This window comes from Lipotes vexillifer, unplaced genomic scaffold (assembly GCF_000442215.2).
Source record: "Lipotes vexillifer unplaced genomic scaffold, Lipotes_vexillifer_v1.1 scaffold421, whole genome shotgun sequence".
Classification (NCBI taxonomy): domain Eukaryota; kingdom Metazoa; phylum Chordata; class Mammalia; order Artiodactyla; family Lipotidae; genus Lipotes; species Lipotes vexillifer.
This window is the reverse complement of record NW_006781198.1, coordinates 239,651-259,970: the sequence shown is the minus strand read 5'-3', so window position 1 is coordinate 259,970 and position 20,320 is coordinate 239,651. Positions and strand designations below refer to the sequence as shown.

At 44.4% G+C, this 20,320-nt stretch overlaps 1 protein-coding gene across 2 annotated transcripts in view; it reads right to left on the bottom strand.

Moving 5' to 3' along the window:
- The window catches only part of GPLD1 (glycosylphosphatidylinositol specific phospholipase D1), a 48,623-nt gene that overhangs the window by 6,114 nt on the left and 22,189 nt on the right, over positions 1-20,320 (bottom strand). For both annotated transcript variants that reach the window (XM_007454513.1, XM_007454512.1), the window contains exons 8-20: positions 19,556-19,663; positions 19,305-19,332; positions 19,062-19,201; positions 15,979-16,044; positions 14,306-14,426; positions 11,924-12,060; positions 9,649-9,835; positions 6,486-6,596; positions 5,104-5,178; positions 4,847-5,003; positions 3,796-3,937; positions 2,872-2,977; positions 2,690-2,783 (exon numbers count right to left, since the gene is read on the bottom strand). In XM_007454513.1, the coding sequence (XP_007454575.1) occupies positions 2,690-2,783; positions 2,872-2,977; positions 3,796-3,937; positions 4,847-5,003; positions 5,104-5,178; positions 6,486-6,596; positions 9,649-9,835; positions 11,924-12,060; positions 14,306-14,426; positions 15,979-16,044; positions 19,062-19,201; positions 19,305-19,332; positions 19,556-19,663 (1,472 nt within the window). The remainder of the gene's footprint in view (positions 1-2,689; positions 2,784-2,871; positions 2,978-3,795; positions 3,938-4,846; positions 5,004-5,103; positions 5,179-6,485; positions 6,597-9,648; positions 9,836-11,923; positions 12,061-14,305; positions 14,427-15,978; positions 16,045-19,061; positions 19,202-19,304; positions 19,333-19,555; positions 19,664-20,320) is intronic.

Genomic DNA, 20,320 nt, shown 5'->3' with positions numbered 1-20,320 from the left:
GGAATGCCATCTTAGCCACAACATCTGAAATAAACCACAGTATGGTAACTGCTGCCATCACAAGGACGAAGATAGGACATAGAAGTTATCGGTTACTTTGTGTCATTGATTTTCAGGATTACTGTGAGATAGTCAAATTTGTGAATGCTGAGGTTTTTTTAAATATATGATCATTATAAAAGGTGTGGGAAACACCCCAAAAAAGTATAAAGAAGAAAACGTATATAAAGCATATATTTCTTTCTGGACAATGATGTATACTTACATATACATGCACACATTTTAATGGGGTTTTTTGCAGATTATAAAATTCTTTTTACACTCAGGCCATTTTTAACTTTTTGCTTTTATAATGAATACTATGATAAATATCCTTCCCCATAGTTCTGAGAACAGATTCTTAGAAGGGGCCCCTATAGCCTTGGATTTGGGGAATGGCTCTTGCCATTTTGCCAAACCGCTTTCTAGAAAAGGTATATCGATTTACATTTCACACGCAGTGTGTCAGTTCCCATCTCACTTCAACCTTGCCATCATTGAGTATTCTTTTTCATACTGAACACTTCAGTGTTTAATCAGCACCCTAAAATCCTCACTGAATGTTCAAACTTGTGTATAGTGGCCACAGCCTGACCCAGAGATCCTGCCGAGGCAGGGGACAGGGTGAGAGGGACAAGCCTAACTGTCCTACTCAAACTTGCCGTGAAAGTAGATCAGATTTTTCACATTTAACTTAATCTGTCCATAGAGCTGTGATTCCCTAACTATACACTGAAACACTTCAGCGAACTCACGGGGATACTGCAGGTGTCTAGAACTTTTGCTGGTAACACAATGACATCTGTCTGATGCCACATGACCTACCTGCTGGAGGTGGGTCATAGTTTCAACATTAGATCCCTATGTTCCTTTCAATGATGTCACATCTTTGCAAAACTAGGATTTTATCGTAATGGGTTGTTACGGTAAAATGCAGGTACCACTAGAAAATCAGTGTGGATCGAAATGAGGATAGCGGTGTCTAATCTGATTCCAGGGTTTGAGAAGTGGTACAGTACCCCAAAGGAGCTAAGCTGTTGGGACGTAAACACAGCATCTGCAACCTACCGAGTCACACAGGGCCCCATACTGAGAAAGGCCCTGTGCTTGGCTTTATGCTCTCCTGTTAAGAAAAATTATCCAGAATTTCAGGTAACAAATTTTGTCTGGGCCCCTCAAATTATGTGGGTGAAATACAATCAAAATACAAGTAAAAATAGGAAAATCTGAGCAAGATTGGTGGATTATATCTGTTGATAACCCAGTTGTGACACTGGTTATGGTGTGCAGATTATCGTCATTGGGGAAAACTGGATAAAATGTAACATAACCTCTATTATTTCTTACAACTGCATGTGAATTTATAATTATCTCAAAAAGCATCATTTATATATATGTATCATGATAGATATAATTAACCTTTATATTCTGTATTTTATACAATATTTGATAATGGAGAAAATTATTAAGGCAGTAAAGGGACTAAAACTAAGAAAATTTGGGAAGCTCTAATTCACAGCACTCTGGGGGCAAGAGTGCTGAGACAAAATTAGTAATGTGTGTTGCAAGAGTTTAGAAATCACCACCTAGGGCTTCCCTGGTGGCGCAGTGGTTGGGAGTCCGCCTGCCGATGCGGGGGACGCGGGTTCGTGCCCCGGTCCGGGAAGATCCCACATGCCGCATGGCCGCTGAGCCTGCGCGTCCGGAGCCTGTGCTCCGCAACGGGAGGGGCCACAACAGTGAGAGGCCCGCTTACGGCAAAAAAAAACAAAAACAAAAACAAACAAAAAAAAAAAAATAGAAATCACCACCTAGACTCTGTAAAGGAGAAAAAAAACTATTCCAAAGCTAAGTCAGCAACTTTCTGTTGTAATGCTTTGTCCTTACTCACGCAAGGAAATTTAACCATTCCTTTGCCCAATCCATTTCTACGTATCATTCAAATATATTGTATGAAACGAAAATCTTTCTGAAAAATAATTTCACAATATGTAGTAAGAGTCTTAAGATTAGACCCTCTAGCAGTAGGATGATGGTAGTAAATGTTGGCGTGTGCATATGGAAAAAATGTGATACAAGTATCAAAAGTAATGTTTTAGAAGAATATTTAACATGAGAACATGCTTAAGATATAAAATATTAGGTGTGAAAAAACATGTATGCGTTTAAGCTTTAAAATATCTGGATAAGGGGTGATTTTTTTCTTCTGTATACTTCCTTATATTTTCACACATTTCTACAATAAGCATAATTTACTTTTATACTCTTGGAGGGAGTAGATTTTTGTTTTGTTCTTTTAACTCCCCCATAAATTAAACAAAATAATGTTTTATTAACACACCCTCAGAGTGGACCTATTCCTGGTGAATTGGGTTATAAAATTTGCTCCGTCTCCAAGCTCAATGGGATAGGAGCTTTAAAAACACACGTGTGTTTTTCAGCAAATCTTTGAAGTAGATATTGTAAGCTGTGTTTTGCATTCAGGGAGTTTAAGTAACTTCCCCAAGGTGACCCAGCTTGCTATTAATGAGGAAAGGAAATATTCAGACGCAGGTCTGTCTGCCTCCGTATCTCCTAACTTTCCCCCAATAGGACTTGGTCAAGGAGCCACATGACTAAAAGGAAGCAAGTTTCATGGCGGGCGACCTACCTTGAGTCGGGGCCCCAACCAGCAGTACTTGTTTACGCGTCCCATTCATCATCACATGGCCGCTGGACAGGGAGGTACCCAGTTTCCCCATTGCCTGTGAAATAGCAGTAAGTCAATATAGTACAGCTAAGAAAACTTTCGCTGTGGTGTCCACTTTCCTGGGGAGGGAGGGGCTGTCATACCTTGTCTCCAGAAATGGTAAACCAGCTTTGACAGTTTGGCGGGAAATAGCCAGATACCCGTCCAGGGCTCTGTTTCTCATCACGAGTGTGGAAAAACTGACCCAGACTGGAATGAAGCACACTGGTCTTAGCTGATAGGGCACAGGGTGCAATGCTGGCCAGGTATTGAGGTCCAAGGAAAGACAACCCACATCTTCCCCACTCATATGCCCCCCTCCCTGTATGCCCCTGGTCCCTGTGAACCTAGGCACGAGCGTGGGGTGCTTTCAGAATGAATCCCAATATCAAGGCTCTCCAGATGTGAGGTTCACCATTCTACTTCCTGACTGACAAAATAGAGGGATGCCTACTGTTATGGGCTGAGTTGTGTTCCCCCAAAATTCATATGTTGAAATCCTAACTGCCAGTGCCTCAGAATGTGATGGCATTTGGAGATAAGGTTTTTAAAGAGGTAATCATGCTAAAATGAGGTCATTAGGGTGGGGCCCTGACCAATATGACTAGTGTCCTTGTAAGAAGAGGGAAAGACACCAGGGTTGGGGGCACAGAAAAGAGGCTGTGTGAGACACAGGGAGAAGGTGGTCGTCTGTGAGCGAAGGAGAGGCGCCCTAGAAGAAACCAACCCTGCTGACACCTTGATCTCAGACCTCTAACTTCCAAAACTATGAGACCATCAATTCGTGCTGCTTAAACCACACAGGCTATGGTACTTTGTATGGCCGCCCTGGCAAACTAACACACCCATCTCTCTTTTAAACGTCTAAAAAGGAACATTTGCAAACTTGCCCCAGAGCCTTAGCGTTTCCTTGAAGGCTAAGAATTTCTCAGCTGCTTCCTCTGAACCCCACACTCAGTGGGCTCCCACGGCTACAGGCACCTGCCCCTCGTGCTCACTGGTCCCTGGGCCCCAACATCAGTGCTCACCTACTGGCGTTCTTCCAGGTCGGGCTCCCAGCCAACAGCAAAGTCCTGTTGTTGACACTGACGCCATGAAGGGAGTATCCTAACCAGGCGAAGTCCTCCTCTCCTCTCACCATCCAGTCGGCCGCCTCCACCTTCAGCTCTTCTACGCAAGACAACCAGTGCCTTTTACTTTATGCGGGAAGAGACTACCAGAATGCAAGGAGTGGGCCCCTTTTGTAGGACAGTGAGAAACGGGTTCACTGGGCTGAGTTTTTGCCACAACTCTTATGTGCCCCCATGCTGTCCCCAGGGCCCCAGTGTCAGAAATGGAACTCACGCGTCATATAAGCAATGCATTTCTAGAACTCAGTTCTGTGTAGTGGAGGATGCTATTTAAAAAGAGGGCCTGGGGCTTCCCTGGTGGCGCGGTGGTTGAGAGTCCGCCTGCCGATGCAGGGGACACGGGTTCGTGCCCCGGCCCGGGAGGATCCCACGTGCCGCGGAGCGGCTGGGCCCGTGAGCCATGGCCGCTGGGCCTGCGCGTCCGGAGGCTGTGCACCGCAACGGGAGAGGCCACAACAGTGAGAGGCCCGCGTACCGCAAAATAAATAAATACATGCATACATACATAAAAAAAAGACGGCCTGTTAGGGGTTTCCTGGCAGTCCAGTGGTTAGGACTCCGTGCTCTCACTGCCAAGGGCCCGAGTTCAATCCCTGGTCGGGGAACTAAGATCCCACAAGCCGCACGGCAAAAAGGGCCTGTTGGACAGTTAGAGCATCACTGGGATGCTTGAGTGTTTCTACTCTTCCATTCCCCTGAGACACTAAAAGAATAACTATCGCCCCCTCCTTTGGATCTGGACCTACACGCTGGATCCCTCTATGTTTATTCAGTGAGTCTATCCATATCATTTGCCAGAACATCTACAAGAATAAGAGTGTTAGAAAATTTAGGTGAAATGCTATGCAATGAGGAAAATAGGACAAAAACCCATATGCAAGAGAAGGCACCACGGACTAGAGCAGCAGAGGTCTCCGCCCATTCCACCCCCAGCCCCAGCAAGCACTACCTTTGTCGCTGTGGCTGGAGCCAGAATAAAACGCAGCCACAATTCCCTTCTGTTTCCCTCCACCTGGAGCAAAAGGGGAGCCAATCACCAGGTCAGGTTCACTGTCTCCATTCACATCTGCAGCCAAGAGTGTCCAGCCCAAGTTACAGTAGGTGTCCTAAAGAGGAAACAGGAAAACACGTCTTACTCAGAACCTTGAGGCAAGTAGGATATGGCGAGTTCTAGTTTTCTGTACCTGTCAGAGGTGCTCAACATACCGGGCAAGAGATGGTGATGTTGGGGGAAGAAGACAGTCTTCCTTGTTTGGAACCGAAGTAGATGTACACCGCACCCTAGACAAGGACAAACCACAGGGCGATCCTTAAGACTTGGTGGTGACCCGAGAACCTTAAAGAATGGCAAGACAAAGGTGACTGATGATGAAATAAATCACCATCAGAGCCCTGTAGGGTCAGGAGCTTACTTACTGCCAGAAGTCACTGTCCAGTCCTGTGTATTGGCCACTTCCATCAGACTATTAGAGCCCCCAAAGCAGAAACTGTCATTTTTATCTTTGCCTCCCCAGCGTCTTGCTCCGGATCTGCCGTCCATAATTGTTCAGTGTATTTGCAGAATGACCTACTCAACTCCCCACCCCTTCAAGCCCGAGCTCAGTTTCTGGCTTTTCAATGAAGCCCTCCCCGGGCCCAGCCCATTATTTCTCTGGACACTAACATGCTGTCAGTACTGCTTACTTGCCTTGGGCTGCAGACTGTGCTGTTACTGTGTTACAAACTAGTCCCCAGTTCTCGTCGTATAACTTGCCTGTGTCTCCATCCCTACGCCTTCTACATGCATTCATTTTCCATAGTGAACCAAGGACTGAGTACACAGTGATGGATAAGACCAACCTCTCTCCGCCCCAAAAGCTGGCCAATTGGCAACTGTGACACCACAGCGTGAGGAGCTACAAAGGTGCAGCGAGCACAGGACAACGAAGTGTCTCCTGAGCCAGGGATTAGATGACACTTCCTGCAAGAAGTGACATTTCACCCCTACAGAAAAAAGGGGAGAAAGGGCTTTCCAGGTGGAGGGAGCTGGGTGAGCACCAGTCCTAACGTGACGGCACCTGATGGGTCTGGATGACAAATTGTTCACGGGACTAGAAACAGGGTGAGGTGGGAGAGGGAAACGAAGGGCCTTTGACTCCACTGTCACTCGCGGTGCCCGGCTACGGGTGTGGAGGACTTGTGGGCCAGGACCCAGGATCTCTGCTCTCGGTAAGAAAAGAGGGAACCCGCTGGGTTCCTTGCATGAGAGGAAAGATCCAGGAAGTCACCTCCCTGCTGTGATGACAGGAAGCTATGGATTAGCTGGAATTTCTACCTTCCCTGTCATTCAGCATCCCGGGGGAGGGGGGAGGGAGAGTACAGTACCCGGTGGAGCGCCACCCGTGAAGCCCAACTAAGGCCAGGGAGGCAGGAACAGGAGCTGCCAGGTAACCAGAGTCCCATCAAGGACCTGCGTGGGGGGCTGGGATCATCTCCCCCCAAAAGCTCTGCCCGGCACCCCTGCTGCCTGCTTTCCTCCGGAGCCTCCGCCCAAGTGTCTCCTCCCCTCCCGCCCCATCTGCCACCATCACCCCCCGCAGCCTCCTTACTGTGTACGTGAGCTTCTCTGAGCCCACTGAGGGGGCTCCCACGGCCAGGTCTGGCACGCCGTCCTTGTTAAAGTCCAGCACGGCCACAGCAGAGCCGAACCGACCTGAAGGCTGAAGAGGCACCAGTTACTTCCCCTGGGCTGAGCCACAACCTCCAGAAGAGCACACCGGACTCCCTGGGGGACCCCACCCAGCACCCCAGGACTGAGGAACAAAACTGTAGCCGCCTGTAACACACCCACGACCCGCCAGATGGGTAGCTCTGCCCTAAGGATGTTTTTGGCTCATCTGTCTGCCCCGAGGGGAAGATGAGGTGCCGGAGAGAAGAATGTCGGTTCTTAAAAGTTCTAGGTTTTCAGAAAATGGTCTGGTGTGTATCATGCCCCACGTTAAGGACCAGACTCCTCTTGGAAAGTATCCAAGATAATAATCACATAACAGTAGCTAACATCTGTTCAATACTCAGGATGTTCTAGAGCCATGCTGTCCAGTGCGGTAGCCACTAGCCAAATGTGGCTATTACTTTTAAATTTAAATTACCTAACATGAAACCAAAACAGTTTTTCAGTTGCACTGGCCACATTCAAATGCTCAAAAGCCAAAGCACTTAGTACCTCCCACACTGAACAGCACAGCTTTAAAGGATCTCCATCATCACGGAAAGTTCTATCGATGACAGTGCTGTAGACACTAAGCATTTCACATGGATTAACGTACATACTTTTATTACTCCTACTTTTGTGGTTTACAGATGGAAAATTCACTCCATTCAGGGACAATTTTCTTCCAAGGTGGATTTTCTAGATCTTTCATCTACTGTCTAGAATGAGCCTAGACCTAAAAATAACTCATGAGGTTCTCCTATTCTTTCACAACCTATCTAACAGTGAAGAGTCTTGCACAAGTGATGCTTGCCACATAACACACATGCCCCAGAACCCACATCTGTTATTTGTTGGCTAATCTCCCTATACCTGTGGTGCAATGGCATTTGAGAACACAGCCCCTTTCTACAAGGCAGGAACTTGATAAACGAGAGAGGACTGCCCCGGGACACAAGCACATTGGGGCAGTATGGGGACCGATGAGTAGGGGTCCCTGCCAACTGAAGATGGGTTCGTTTCATCACCACCAGCTTTACCATCAAGCCCTCCTGCAGGGTAACCATCATTCCAAGAAAAGCACAGCATTCTAAAAGTAGGCAAATGCTTATCTATCCTAATCTTCCACTTTATAGACAAGGACCAGAAAGGTTAACTGCAGACCAGGGACGAGTACAGGATTCCCATCCCTAGCACATGCCTTAATCTGGCCATGTTCCAAATTATCACAGGTCACTGGGACAAGAGAACATGGGGCTACCTCCTTCCTCACCCCAAGTGTCTTTGAGAGAATTTCTCATACACAGGAAGCAGTGGCCTTTCTTATTCCTTGTCTACAGGAGACCACAGGATTGCACTTTACACCACAGTCTGACAGGGGAATGGCTTGGTGAAGAAAGAAGTAACAAGAATGAGTTGATATATTTCGGAACTTTCTCATGTGGTGTCAGAAGGTTCCAGAAAATGCTGTCCCTCTGATACTGTGTGACCTCCTACACTGGTCATCAACTTAACACCTTTCGGACTCAAAGGCTCCTTCCATCGGAGCTTAAACTAGATTATATGGACTTCCCTGGTGGCGCAGTGGTTAGGAATCCGCTTGCCAATACAGGGGACACAGGTTTGAGCCCTGGTCCGGGAAGATCCCACATGCCGCAGAGCAACTAAGCCCGTGCACCACAACTACTGAGCCCGTGTGCCACAACTACTGAAGCCCGTGCACCTACAGCCCGTGCTCCGCAACGAGAGAAGCCACTGCAGTGAGAAGCCCGTGCACTGCAACGAAGAGTAGTCTCCGCTCATCGCAACTAGAGAAAGCCCGCTCGCCGCAACAAAGACCCAACACAGCCAAGAATAAATTTATTTTTTTAAAAACCTAGATTATAAACCATTGGACTTCTCATTATTTAAAGTATGTTCAGGTGCACCATCTTATTTTTTCACAGCATTAACTCCACAGCAAACGTTTTAACGGTATGTCTGGGGCAAGAAACCATCTGACCCCAAATTCCCCTGGTGCTTGATATTTGGAGCTTGCAGTGTCACCAAAGCCCCCATATTCATCTGTGGCTGGTAGCAGGGCTCTGTCGGCCCCTCTTTGTTTATTGCTCATGTAAGGACTAATACCAAAGACACCAGGGAGGAAAACCCTCCCAGTCTCTAGGGCTCCCACGAGGAATTCATGCTGCCTCCGTGCGGAACATCTGTACAGTCACTGCGGGACTCCTCTGGTAGTGCATAACGACTCAATGGAATGAAACCTGAACAGTCTGGAGTTTAGTTAATAGCAGTTTACCAGTGTTGGGCTTCCCTGGTGGCGCAGTGGTTAAGAATCCGCCTACCAGTGCAGAGGACATGGGTGCGAGCCCTGGTCTGGGAAGATCCCACGTGCCGCGGAGCAACTAAGCCCGTGCGCCACAACTACTGAGCCTGCATACCACAACTACTGAAGCCCGTGTGCCTAGAGCCCGTGCTCCGCAACAAGAGAAGCCACTGCAGTGAGAAGCCTGCGCACCGCAACAAAGAGTAGCCCCTGCTCGCCGCAACTAGAGAAAGCCCATGAGCAGCAACGAAGACCCAATGCAGCCAAAAATAAATAATTTTTTTTTAAAAAACAGCAATTTACCAGTGTTGGTCTCTTAACTTTGACAAGTATGCCATAATTACGTAAGATGTTAACACAGGGGAAACTGGGTCAAGGGTACGTGGGAACTCTCTGTACTGTCTTTACAACTTTTCTGTGAATCTAAAATTCTTACAAGATAAACTATTAAAAGAAACACACCAAACGAGGTTTTATATTATCAAGATATCACATTCTGATTGGCTACTCAAAGCCACTAAATAGTATGGGTGTTTCTGGAAGGTATTGGACTAAACACTCAAAGTTAATGATAGAATGAGATGACATGAACATGCTTTTAAACACGAAAAGTACTACACAAATGCTGGCCACCAGCTGTTTGTTACTATCATTATTCTTGCTGTTGGAAGAGTTTGCCGGGAAATGCGGGCAGTGGCTTATTGACGCTAAAAGGGAAAATATGAGATGGGGGCCTCACCTGGAAACCCTCCAGGATCCCATGGGCCTCCTTGTCTAGGTCCAGGTCGACAAGGGGCAAGCCCAGGTCGCTGCCATAGATGAGGTACACGCGCCCCACGTGGACGTGGCCGGGGCAGCTGTAGCCCGGGGCGCCCATCACCAGGTCACCGTGCCCGTCCTGGTTGAGGTCAGCCGAGGCCATCGCCCTGTAGGGGAGAGGGAGCCCACTGCAGCGTCTACTGAGAGCTGTGAGTAAAGCCGTCTTCTGCTCCGCTCCTTTCTGGATTCTAGAATTTTACTTCCTCTCATGGATTTTTCCATCCTGTACGACTGTTGTGAATATTCACCTCTGAGGTTATATTGTGTGTGTGATTCAGCCTTGTTCTCCGGCAGAAAAAATAACAACAAAACTGGACAAATCAAGGCCTCTGGGCATTTCTGGACCACATAACCTGAACACATAAAAAGCATCCTCACAAAAGCACCTTTTCCTACATGCAAAACCCAGAGCAGCCTACATGCACAATCCCAGGCTCCACCTGAGAACAGAGAGGAAATTCGCCATCAGCCAATGGCACAGGTTACTTTACAATCGGCTCAACTCATTTCAGTTTGTTACCTGATCAAAGACACGTTTGTGGTAAGTAGACCATTTTATTTCTACCATAGCTACATGGGGTGGCTTATATTGGAAAAAATTCAATGCCTAACAGGTTTAGTGGATGTTTCTAAGTGAGAGCCCATGACCTACCAGTTACAGAGCTGGACATACTGAGTCAATGGTTCAAATGTCTCTGGCGGGGCTGGAATGACCAAAAGTCATTTATTTATTCTGGTTCTGATGACCACATAAGAATAAATAGCAGAACAGAGGAAAAAGAGAAGAGCAGTTTCTAACGGGTGTGACGCCTGGTAAACTGGGTCAGATGCACACCGTGGAGACACTGCTGGTCTCTGCGCTCCCGAGGCTGGACTCTGGCCAGTAATGGCCCCCAGGAAGGACCTCTGTGCTGCCCCCCCTCCCCCACCCCTTGTGGCAGAGAGCCCAGCAGGAGGCCCTCATTTGGATTTTCAGGAAGGCAGCCAAGAAGAGCTATTCATTATTCACAAATGAATGGCCAGTAAAGACAGCATTCACCCCAGATTCCTCTTGCTGGAGCTGAATGCATTAGCGGCCTGAAGAGGAAGGGCTGTCAGTATATTGTTCCAAGGGAAATGCAATGTTATTTGGATTTAAAAAGTGTGGTTTAAAAAAAGAGGTTTCACAAAAACCTCCAAAAAATAGTCACTTTTATATCCTTGGGCTCAGTTTGGTTGTGAAACTGACTCCCCCTAAAACCAAGTTCCCTGAGTTTATGATTAATCTTTCTATCCAAAACTTTATTCCCTTTTCTTGTCCCCTCCGACCTCAATCCTGTGCTACTTGAACACTAATCAACCAGAGTCAGATGACGAAAACAGCTGTTGTCGATAACATCGTTAATGTACTAAAATGGCTGTTGTAGATATAATTAAGGTACAAACTCAGGTTGTTTCTCCAGGCCAAGAGAGCTACCAGATCCCCGAGCCATGGGCCACCTGGCCAGAGAATCATAAACCAAAACATCCTGACCCCTGCAAGTATGATTAAGAAATGTCACAAGACGATGACTGATCCCAGCTTCATTGGTCTCCCCCTTTAAAAACACCCCTAACTCGAAGACCAAATTGGAGTGGACCTGAGGCTTGTCTCCAACTCCCTTGCTTGGGGCCCTGCAGTAAATGCTGTACTTTCCTTCACCGCAGCTCGGTATCAGTAGATTGGCTTTGCTGTGCTTCGGGCGAGGGGACCCGATTTCAGTTTGGTAACAGTTGACCTTTAAAATCAGAGGAATCCTTAACATTCTCTTTATAAAATTATTGTGGTGTGCTAGGCTTTTGCCTTATGAAGTTGTAATAGTCCAGTCACCATAATAGCTACCTGCTTTTATCTTTCTAATGTCATTAGGTGCCAAGATATCTGTAATAATCTATCTCTGAAAACACTGAAGCTTTACAAATATTCTATAAAGTAATAGTTTATTGTTGTTGTTATTTAATAAAGTAAAAGTTGTTTGTATTTAAACATATTTTTGACCAATTTTAAGGAGATAATATTATCTTTACCAGAACTTAACCACAAAATTACTGTTTTTGTTAATGATGAATTGATTGGAAAATAAAGTGCTAACAGTCACCATTTTAAACATTTGTGAATGACTGCTTGAAATTAACATTGATGAAAATGTTCAGGAATTAGATAAACTCATACGTACCAACCAAGCCTTGTGTAGGAAAATGACAAGTAGTAAGATGCTGAGGGGCTAGAAACATGCTTCAGTGGCTGAGAGCTGCCAGTAAACATTTCCTGTATGCTCCTCTCCAAAGACTGGTACATGAAAGATAAGGAATCCTGAAATAAAATGATTACAGACAGAAAAAGACACAGCATAATCAACAAAGCTACCGTTTCCTGCCAAAAGCATTACACTTTAGGAAACAAGTTTTTACAAGTGCTGAAAAATAACATCGATTTCTATCAACAAGTAAGACGACTTAAGACTGGCAATTAGGAGAGTGAAATCACACTCCCAGTGTGTGCTCACAGATGGGAGTTATAGCCCTAGAGGTCAAGGCCATCACGGAAAGAGTCAGCTGGGATTAACCTAAACCAAGTCAGGATGGTCTATTAATTTGCAGAATGTAACTGAACAAAATAATTGTTACGAACTAAAGTTTTTTTTAAAGATAAGTCCATTCAAATCTAGAACTGTAATTATATTTGTATGTGTATATATGTATGTATATATATATATATCATTCTTTTTTTTTCCCCCCCAAACAAATGAACTGAAATACCACCAGGAATGCTAGAAACCCTCCCAACAACACTCAAATTGAGAGGCTGCTGGATTTGCTCTGAGTCCCAAGAAACCGGGCAGGCACGAGGGGTCACGTGTGGAGTGCTGGAAGCTGTATGCAAGAGAAATGAGGGGACAGCAAGCCCCTCAGCTTGGGATGCTGAATTGTTCTTAGTGTGGTTACTGCAGAGACACAAATACAGACCTCAGTGGCCCTGAACAACCTGGCCAGGCACTAGATCCATGCAAGTTCAGGGAACACAACTCGAAATCCACCCAGGGGTAACATAAGACCAAACAAGAATTCCCGGGCCTGCCCCAGAGCAGAATCAGCTCAGAGCCATGGGACAGCCCTGGACAGCCCAGGCTCCAGAGAAGTGCAGGTTATAACGGCCCTGCAGGAAGGGACCGTGCCTTCCGTTTCTCCGGTCTAACACCTCTGAGAGCAGAAACTAACCATCCACAGATTGCTCATCTGCTGCGCAGCTCTGGCGTCCTCATTCATCCAGGAAGCACCATGCCAGGTACCACCCAGACCTTGGGAATATAAAGTCCTTTTCTTACACAGTTTTCCCTTTGCAAAGGAGATTGATCCACATAATTGCAAGACCAAATGAGAGTTGTTTTGACAGAGCTTCCCAGGTCTAGGTGTGGGTACATAATTTGTAGAACTCATTGCAAAATGAAAATGCAAAGTTCTTTGTTCCCAAGTTATTAAGAATTTTAAAGCAATGACAGCAGAGCATTAAACTAAGTGAGGCGGCCTTCTGTGTGACCATGCACGCTGCAGACCTGAGAAGCAGGCCCTGCGCCTGGGCCCTCGACCAGCTCACAATGTTGTCTAAACCCTTCTCCCTCCCCAACTCTTGCAAGTACCTTGTATCCCTTATCTTGTGTTCCAGGCAAACAAGGCTACTCAGATTTCCAAACATCGTGAAACTTTCCCAACCCACTACCAGAAATACATGCTCACTGATGAAAAACCGTCTAGTATTCAAGGCCTAAGTCAACTGCCACCTCCTCCATGAAGCCTTCTCTGATAGCAGGGATATAATTTTTTATCTTCATGAGAGTCTGTGTACCCACCCCCACCCCCAACCATAGGATTTGTTGCATCCTACTCACAAATGGTTATTTTTGTATTTATCACCCCTATTAGACTGAAATTTTCTAAATGTCAGAGGCTATTTCCCTTTCATCTTCTATCTCCCTGGTAGAATGACACTTAAGACGATCTCATGGAGGAACTTCATATGCAGGGGTGTCCCCTTGGTGTCGGGCCTTGCACAGTGAGCCTACAATATTGCTGACACACTTTGCCTAAGGACAGAGCAGGACTGGCCCCACGGCCACCTTGGGCTCCACCTGGCTTGCCAAAGGCCACTGAGGTCCAGACTCTCGTCGTAGGATGTTTCTGGAACAAGCCAGACTTGGAGGCCAAGGATACTTGCGAGCCTGGCTCGTGCCCAGGTGACTTTCAATGAACGATTAAACAACCAGCGACTCTACAAAACGCGGTATCACAGGAAGCAGCAGGTGCCTGTCTCCATTAAAAGCCAAAAATTCTGGGCTTCCCTGGTGGCGCAGTGGTTGAGAGTCTGCCTGCCGATATAGGGGACACGGGTTCGTGCCCCGGTCCGGGAAGATGCCACATGCCGCGGAGCGGCTGGGACCGTGAGCCATGGCCGTTGAGCCTGCACGTGCAGAGCCTGGGCCCCGCAGCAGGAGAGGCCACAACAGTGAGAGGCCCACATACCGCAAAAAAAAAAAAAAAAAAAAAAAGCCAAAAATTCTTACCATGGTCCAGGAATCCACACTAAAAAGCACTCCTCGTTTGGTATAGTTTATATTTTTTCCAATATCTTTAGTTAGGGCTACAGTCACGTTTCTATGAAAATCATTTTTCTGTACTTTTGAGCTGCTGGAAAGAGAGAGGAATAAACTGGTTAAGACTGGGGAAATAGCAACTCCCCCTGAATAACTGAGTTGAAAACGACAGTCAAGTTAATCACAGGTTAAAAGGCCATAAAATTTTAACATCTGCAAGTTGAAGGAACAGCAACACAAAAAACAAAATTTTAGAAAAGCTTTTATAGGAGATTCCACAACATCTTTTAATAAACACATTTCCAAGGTTGAAAAAGCCTGTCCTTACAAAAATAAGTTCTATAAGCGTATAAGTTTGAATTCCTTCCAGATTTAAAAAAAAAAATCAAAAGTCAACATTTCATACAAATGGCCAAGAAAAGGTCATAGCTGTTCGGGAAACCAGTATGCAGGTGGACTGATTTATCCTTAAAGACACGCAAGAATTAATTATACAATAAAAATGCATTTTCAAATTCATATTTTTTAACCAGTCTACCAATCAGATGCCTAAAGAAGCCAGACAGGTTTCAGAAATGCTTACAGTGGAAGCTGGGCAACAAATAATGAACAAAGGGGGCCCGCGTAAGATACCAGCCAGTGTAGGGATCCTGACAATCTAGAACTTGCAAACCCAACCTAAAGTCGTTCAATTTAATTAAAACAAAACAAAACTTACCTAATTCACATAAATTAAAAAGTGAGGGCTTACCTGAACACTTTTTGCACATTTTCAATTCTTTGGAAGCTCCGAACTCTCACCTTAGCATCTTTTATTGCAATGCCCTCTTTTTGAGTATCGGACACTTGCTCACCCTAAAATATCTTGGTTGAAGCATCAGTTCTTCACAGGAAGTCTCCTGTGACTGAGTTAGGACACTCTGTGGTGCATCCTGAGCACCCAACGCTTGTCCTTCCTAATACTCAAGGGTATTTAGAGCGCCCACCCACCCGCCATCCTCTGAGAGCAGAAACTGTTTCTGTCTTGTTCACAGTGGGGTCTCTAAATGCCTGAACTAGTTCCTGGCACATAATGATGAGGAAATATTATTTTATAATTTGTACTATTTTATTGTATTATTAGTAATAATATTATTAGGATTAATATAGTTATTAAATGCATGAATGAATGGTTGGTGGTTGGTACCTGAGTCCAGCAGGGAACCCCTTAGAATACAAAGCAGATCCTCTGGACCTCTTCCTCAGAAACTAACTGAGAGGACTTCTCCCCACCCTGTCTTGTTGATAATTACTTTTTCAGGGTGGAATTTGGCCAAACTTTATGAATAATAACAATAATGATGGTAATAATAATAATACTATTAACTATCATTTACCAGTTAATGAGCAACTTACTAATGTGCTAATTGCTTTACATCCATTCTCGCACATAATCCATACCATGATTCTGGATACGTATTTATTCCAGTTTGCCAAAGGAGAAAGCTGAAGCTCAAAAAATAATTAGGCAACTTGTTTAAAAATCACACAGCTGTAAATGGCAGCCCTGGAATTTGAACCTCTGTCTACAAAGCCCACGCTTTCATAGTCTACTGAGCACCCCTCTGAGTGAGTGAGATGTTCTTTTTCTATGAGCCACTTACCCGTGGGTATTGTTTTGCTGGCTGCCACATGCGATAAACAGAGGGTTCTCAGGTAGGTTGCAGTTACTGGGGAAATAGTCAAATGAGTTAAGCAGTTTTCTACCTTCTTTTCAAGCATGAATTTTTCTGAGAATCAGTGTAACATTTCAAACCACCTCCAAAAGTCTTCATGCAGAGGTTTTATGACTTAGCCAGGCAGGACTGGTAAAGGGCCTGAGTCCTACTTAATGAGGGTGGATAAGCAGGTGCTATTACGGTAACACAGGCAGCGCCACACGGCTGGTCACCCTAGACTCACAGCCTTCCCCTTCCCTCCCGATTCCACCTGCTGAGTTCTCCCTGCTGACATGAACCATCTCAGAGTTAGAGACTGAAAGAAACTGATTCCCAACTGTGCCACCTTTTGCCCATCTATGCTCAATGTTTTAATTTCTCATTCTCATTCCTTTAAAAACAAAACTTATAAACTAATAATTAAATAGGTAACTAAGTATCCCTTTCTACAAGTGAAAAGGTCGCTGATAGAATGTAAGAGGTGAACTTTCTCCCTAACACTGAACAAAAGCACTAAGGGCGTGGGTATTACACTGTAAGAGTCTCTTCCAGAATGAAGACTCTTCTGACGGAGAGGAAGCTTTGGAGGTCACTGAGGGAGTTTCAGGGCAGTTATGAAGGAAGTGTGAGCCTGGGGCAAAAGGACTGGTTGCTGGAAAAGGAGTTCAGAAAAGAGGTGAAAGAAGCTGAAGACAAACTTTTCCCATCAAAATCTTTCTTAGGGCCAGCTTTAAGCTGAGGAAAAGGTTTTCCTCAAATTCTCTTTTCTGCACCACCAGGATTTAGACGGCAGCCTTACAAGATTAGCACTACAATTACAAATACTTTTTGAGTTAAGTAGAGCTCTGGCTGGGAATGTAACTACCATTATTTCACTGTTTCTTTAGGAAAATATACTATGAGTTTCAAGTAACACAAATTTGCTTTGGAAGATCACGTAAGTTAAGAAGTGGTTATAATGTGAAAATACATATGCTTTTCTTTCTGTCATGAGTTTGCGTTGTCTTTCTTTGGAGCATTCTCCAAATTTCCCATAAAGTTGCATAAATTCTGATGAATCTTTCTTTGCAAATGTCTATAAAGATACAATCAATTCATGGAATTTTCTGCCTAGATAAATTAAGACAGATCAAGAGACAAGAAATCTGTTCTTCTCAGTTATCTCCTCCTAATTAAAGAATAAGGTCCAGCTACAGAACTTTCCTTAGCTATGTTGGACAACTGAGCCAAAGACAAACACCAAAATTGTTTTTCCAATTTAAGGATCAATACACTTGGACTTTATAAAACAAATAAATGTAGGTCATTCACTCTAACATGGCCACGTGTTATGAATCCCTCCAATATAAACTTAACTTTTTTCTAACACTACTACTAGTAGGCCACATTTATCAAGTGCTTACTGTAGGCTAAACACTGTACATGAGTGATCTCATTTACTCCTCACAATAGCCCTATGAGAAAGATAGAATTATTACTGCCTACACTTCATGCACGAGGAAACTAAGACTTGGGGAGATTTAACAATTTGCTTGGGATAGCTCAATAGAGAGTGACACGTCTCTCAAATTCCAAAGTTCATCCTCTCTACAACTCACATGGACTGAAACACCCACAGCCGTAAAAGAGCTTGGGGATTTTAATGAAGGTTAATTTTCACTATTAAAAGTGCTATTCATATTGGATGGTTTCCATCTGCCACGCTGTTACTTGCCGAGTCTTAAAAGCAAGGCTAAGGTCGAATTTACCAAAGGGAATTTTGTTTCAAATCAACACAATATATATAATTGTGTTGTATATACATATACATATATATATATATGTTGTATATATAATATAAAACATAATATATAATTATGGTTAACATTCTTTGAATACTAGCAAATGTTTTAAGGGCAAAGGATCATCATGCAGTGTACACTATTCTGGAGCTGTGCTTATACGGGCCCCTGAACTTATAAAGCCCAACCCTCCTATGATCCTCACCCAGAATAGCCACCCCAGTGCAGCTCCTACCACAGAACCCTCTTTCTCCCTGCCCGCTGCTGCTTCAGCTTCCCACCCTGCCCTTTCCCTGCAGCAGGTGCTGCCTCCAGGGGTCCCTATCCAGACCCATCCCTACCCTGCTCAGTTCAACAGCATGGGAGGGAGGGGCTGCATCCTCAGTGGTATGGTCGGACATGGGTTCTGAGAGAACCTTGGCTCCCTCGGGCCATGAACAGATTCTGTGAGAGCCGAAATGTCTACTACAGCTGGAACTGGGGAAAAGACCAGTCTACCCTGTTCTACACGCCATCTGAGTCTCTGATGGACACTCCTCCTAGGTGTGCTGGGGAGGAACAGAAAAGGAGCTGGAGGTTGAGCAACTGTCCCATCCAGGCTAGATGTCAAATTCCAACAGAAGGCTGAGCTTTATGAATGCATTCATTTCCAATTTCATTTTGGAGTGCGGGGGTTAGGTGAAGTAACCTTTTAAACCCTAGAGCCCTGAGAGCTCGATCGGGTGGAGAGGAGGATGGCCACATCCACTGCTGGAGCTTGGGGAGGCGGACACCCCAGGCCACAGCATGGGGTCTCCCAAAAGAAACAGATGCAGTGCAGCTATGGAAGCAGATTCCTTCCCACCTGAGCCATTTCTCACAGACCACAAACCTTGCAATATCTACCACTTCATCCCTAAGACAGGAGAGACATCAGCAAACCTAAACAGATGGGAGCTACTTGGAGTTTTGAAGAAACAGTTTCCATTCTTTTCCTTCCTTTTTTTTTTTTTTTTTTGGCTACGCCACGTGGCATGCAGAACTTTCCCAACCAGGGATCGAACCCATGCTCCCTGCAGTGGAAGCACAGAGTCTTAACCACTGGACCACCAGGGAAGTCCCATTCTTTTCCTTCTCGATTAGGAGAGGATAGCACTTCATGAGACTTTCTTGTTCTTCATTTGATCAATTGAAAAACCTGAGAGTTATGTTGGGGACAGGGTAACAAAGCAGGGAGTGATTGGAAGGAGAAATAGAGTAAGAATTCACCTGGTCCCATTCTTTAACATGAAACTTGTTAGACGGTAAATATTAGTGGACCAAAATGCCATATCATCCAGTCCTCCTAGGAAGTATTCTTGAAATTGTTCCACCAAAAACGGGGACTTTCTAGAATAAGTGGGATAAAGCTATGGCAAAGAGAAAGAAAAATAAGTCAATAAATAAATGAATCAAGTGCTTCTCATGGTATCTTTATAACACTTTAAGATTTTGAAGAATAAATGCCTTTACCTTGGAAACAGCTAACATCTCACCATACCTGCAACATAAGCAATAATTTTGACTGTGAGCTGTGGTTTCCACAAAGAAATGAGGCAAATTAATGAAGATAAGATTCCAGCAACATGTATCCACTATCAAGCAACTGCCTTTGAACAAGCAAAATCCATAAATCCAATATCCACTCTCAGAAAACTAGAACATTGGAAAGTTAAGGAAGTCACAATAAAATCGACTGCAAATACTCCTCTAGTTACACTTACATTTCCAAGAACTGAAGGTATGAACAGTCAACAATGGCATTTTTGGTGATGACTGCTTGGCCATAGAGTTTCTTATAAATTTCCAAGAGATCTTCAACAGGGACATACCTGAGAAAAGCATTAGAATCAGAGTTGTTTTGATTCTGAAGATAATAACAGCAGCAGTAGCAGCTACCAGTTATTCCAGGATTATGATGTGCCAGACACCATGCAAAGGGCTTTACATTCATTATTTATTTAATCCTACCAACAACCCCGAGTGGTTAGTGCTATCATAGTCCTACTTCACATACAGGAAACTAAGGCACAGAAAAGTTCAATAATTTGCCCAATGCTGCAGAGCAAACTGCTACCCTAATCAAATATTTATACAAAGATAAGTAACTATAAAATATAAAAAGAATGTTTAGTTTTGTGAATTCAGAGTTCAAGGAGCAACATAAAGTATTTTTATTCTTTTGAGTTGAATTACTCCCAAGAATCATTGTTTTAAAAACACCAGAAATGGCTCCTTACCCCAACATCCTACTTTCAGAGTACATAGTGGAAGGTAGTAAAAAAGAATTCTAAGTCAATCTTTTGGTTCACAGATATTAGTTATTTCAGTTGGAAGAAGAGCAGCATTTTAAAAATTAGATTTATACTGTTTTTTACCTTTATTTAAAAAAAACCTTAGAATATACCAGACAGAAATCACAGCCAATAAAACCTGATTTTAGTATATTTATAAGAAGGAATCTATTGAGATTTCCATTTTTTACTTCA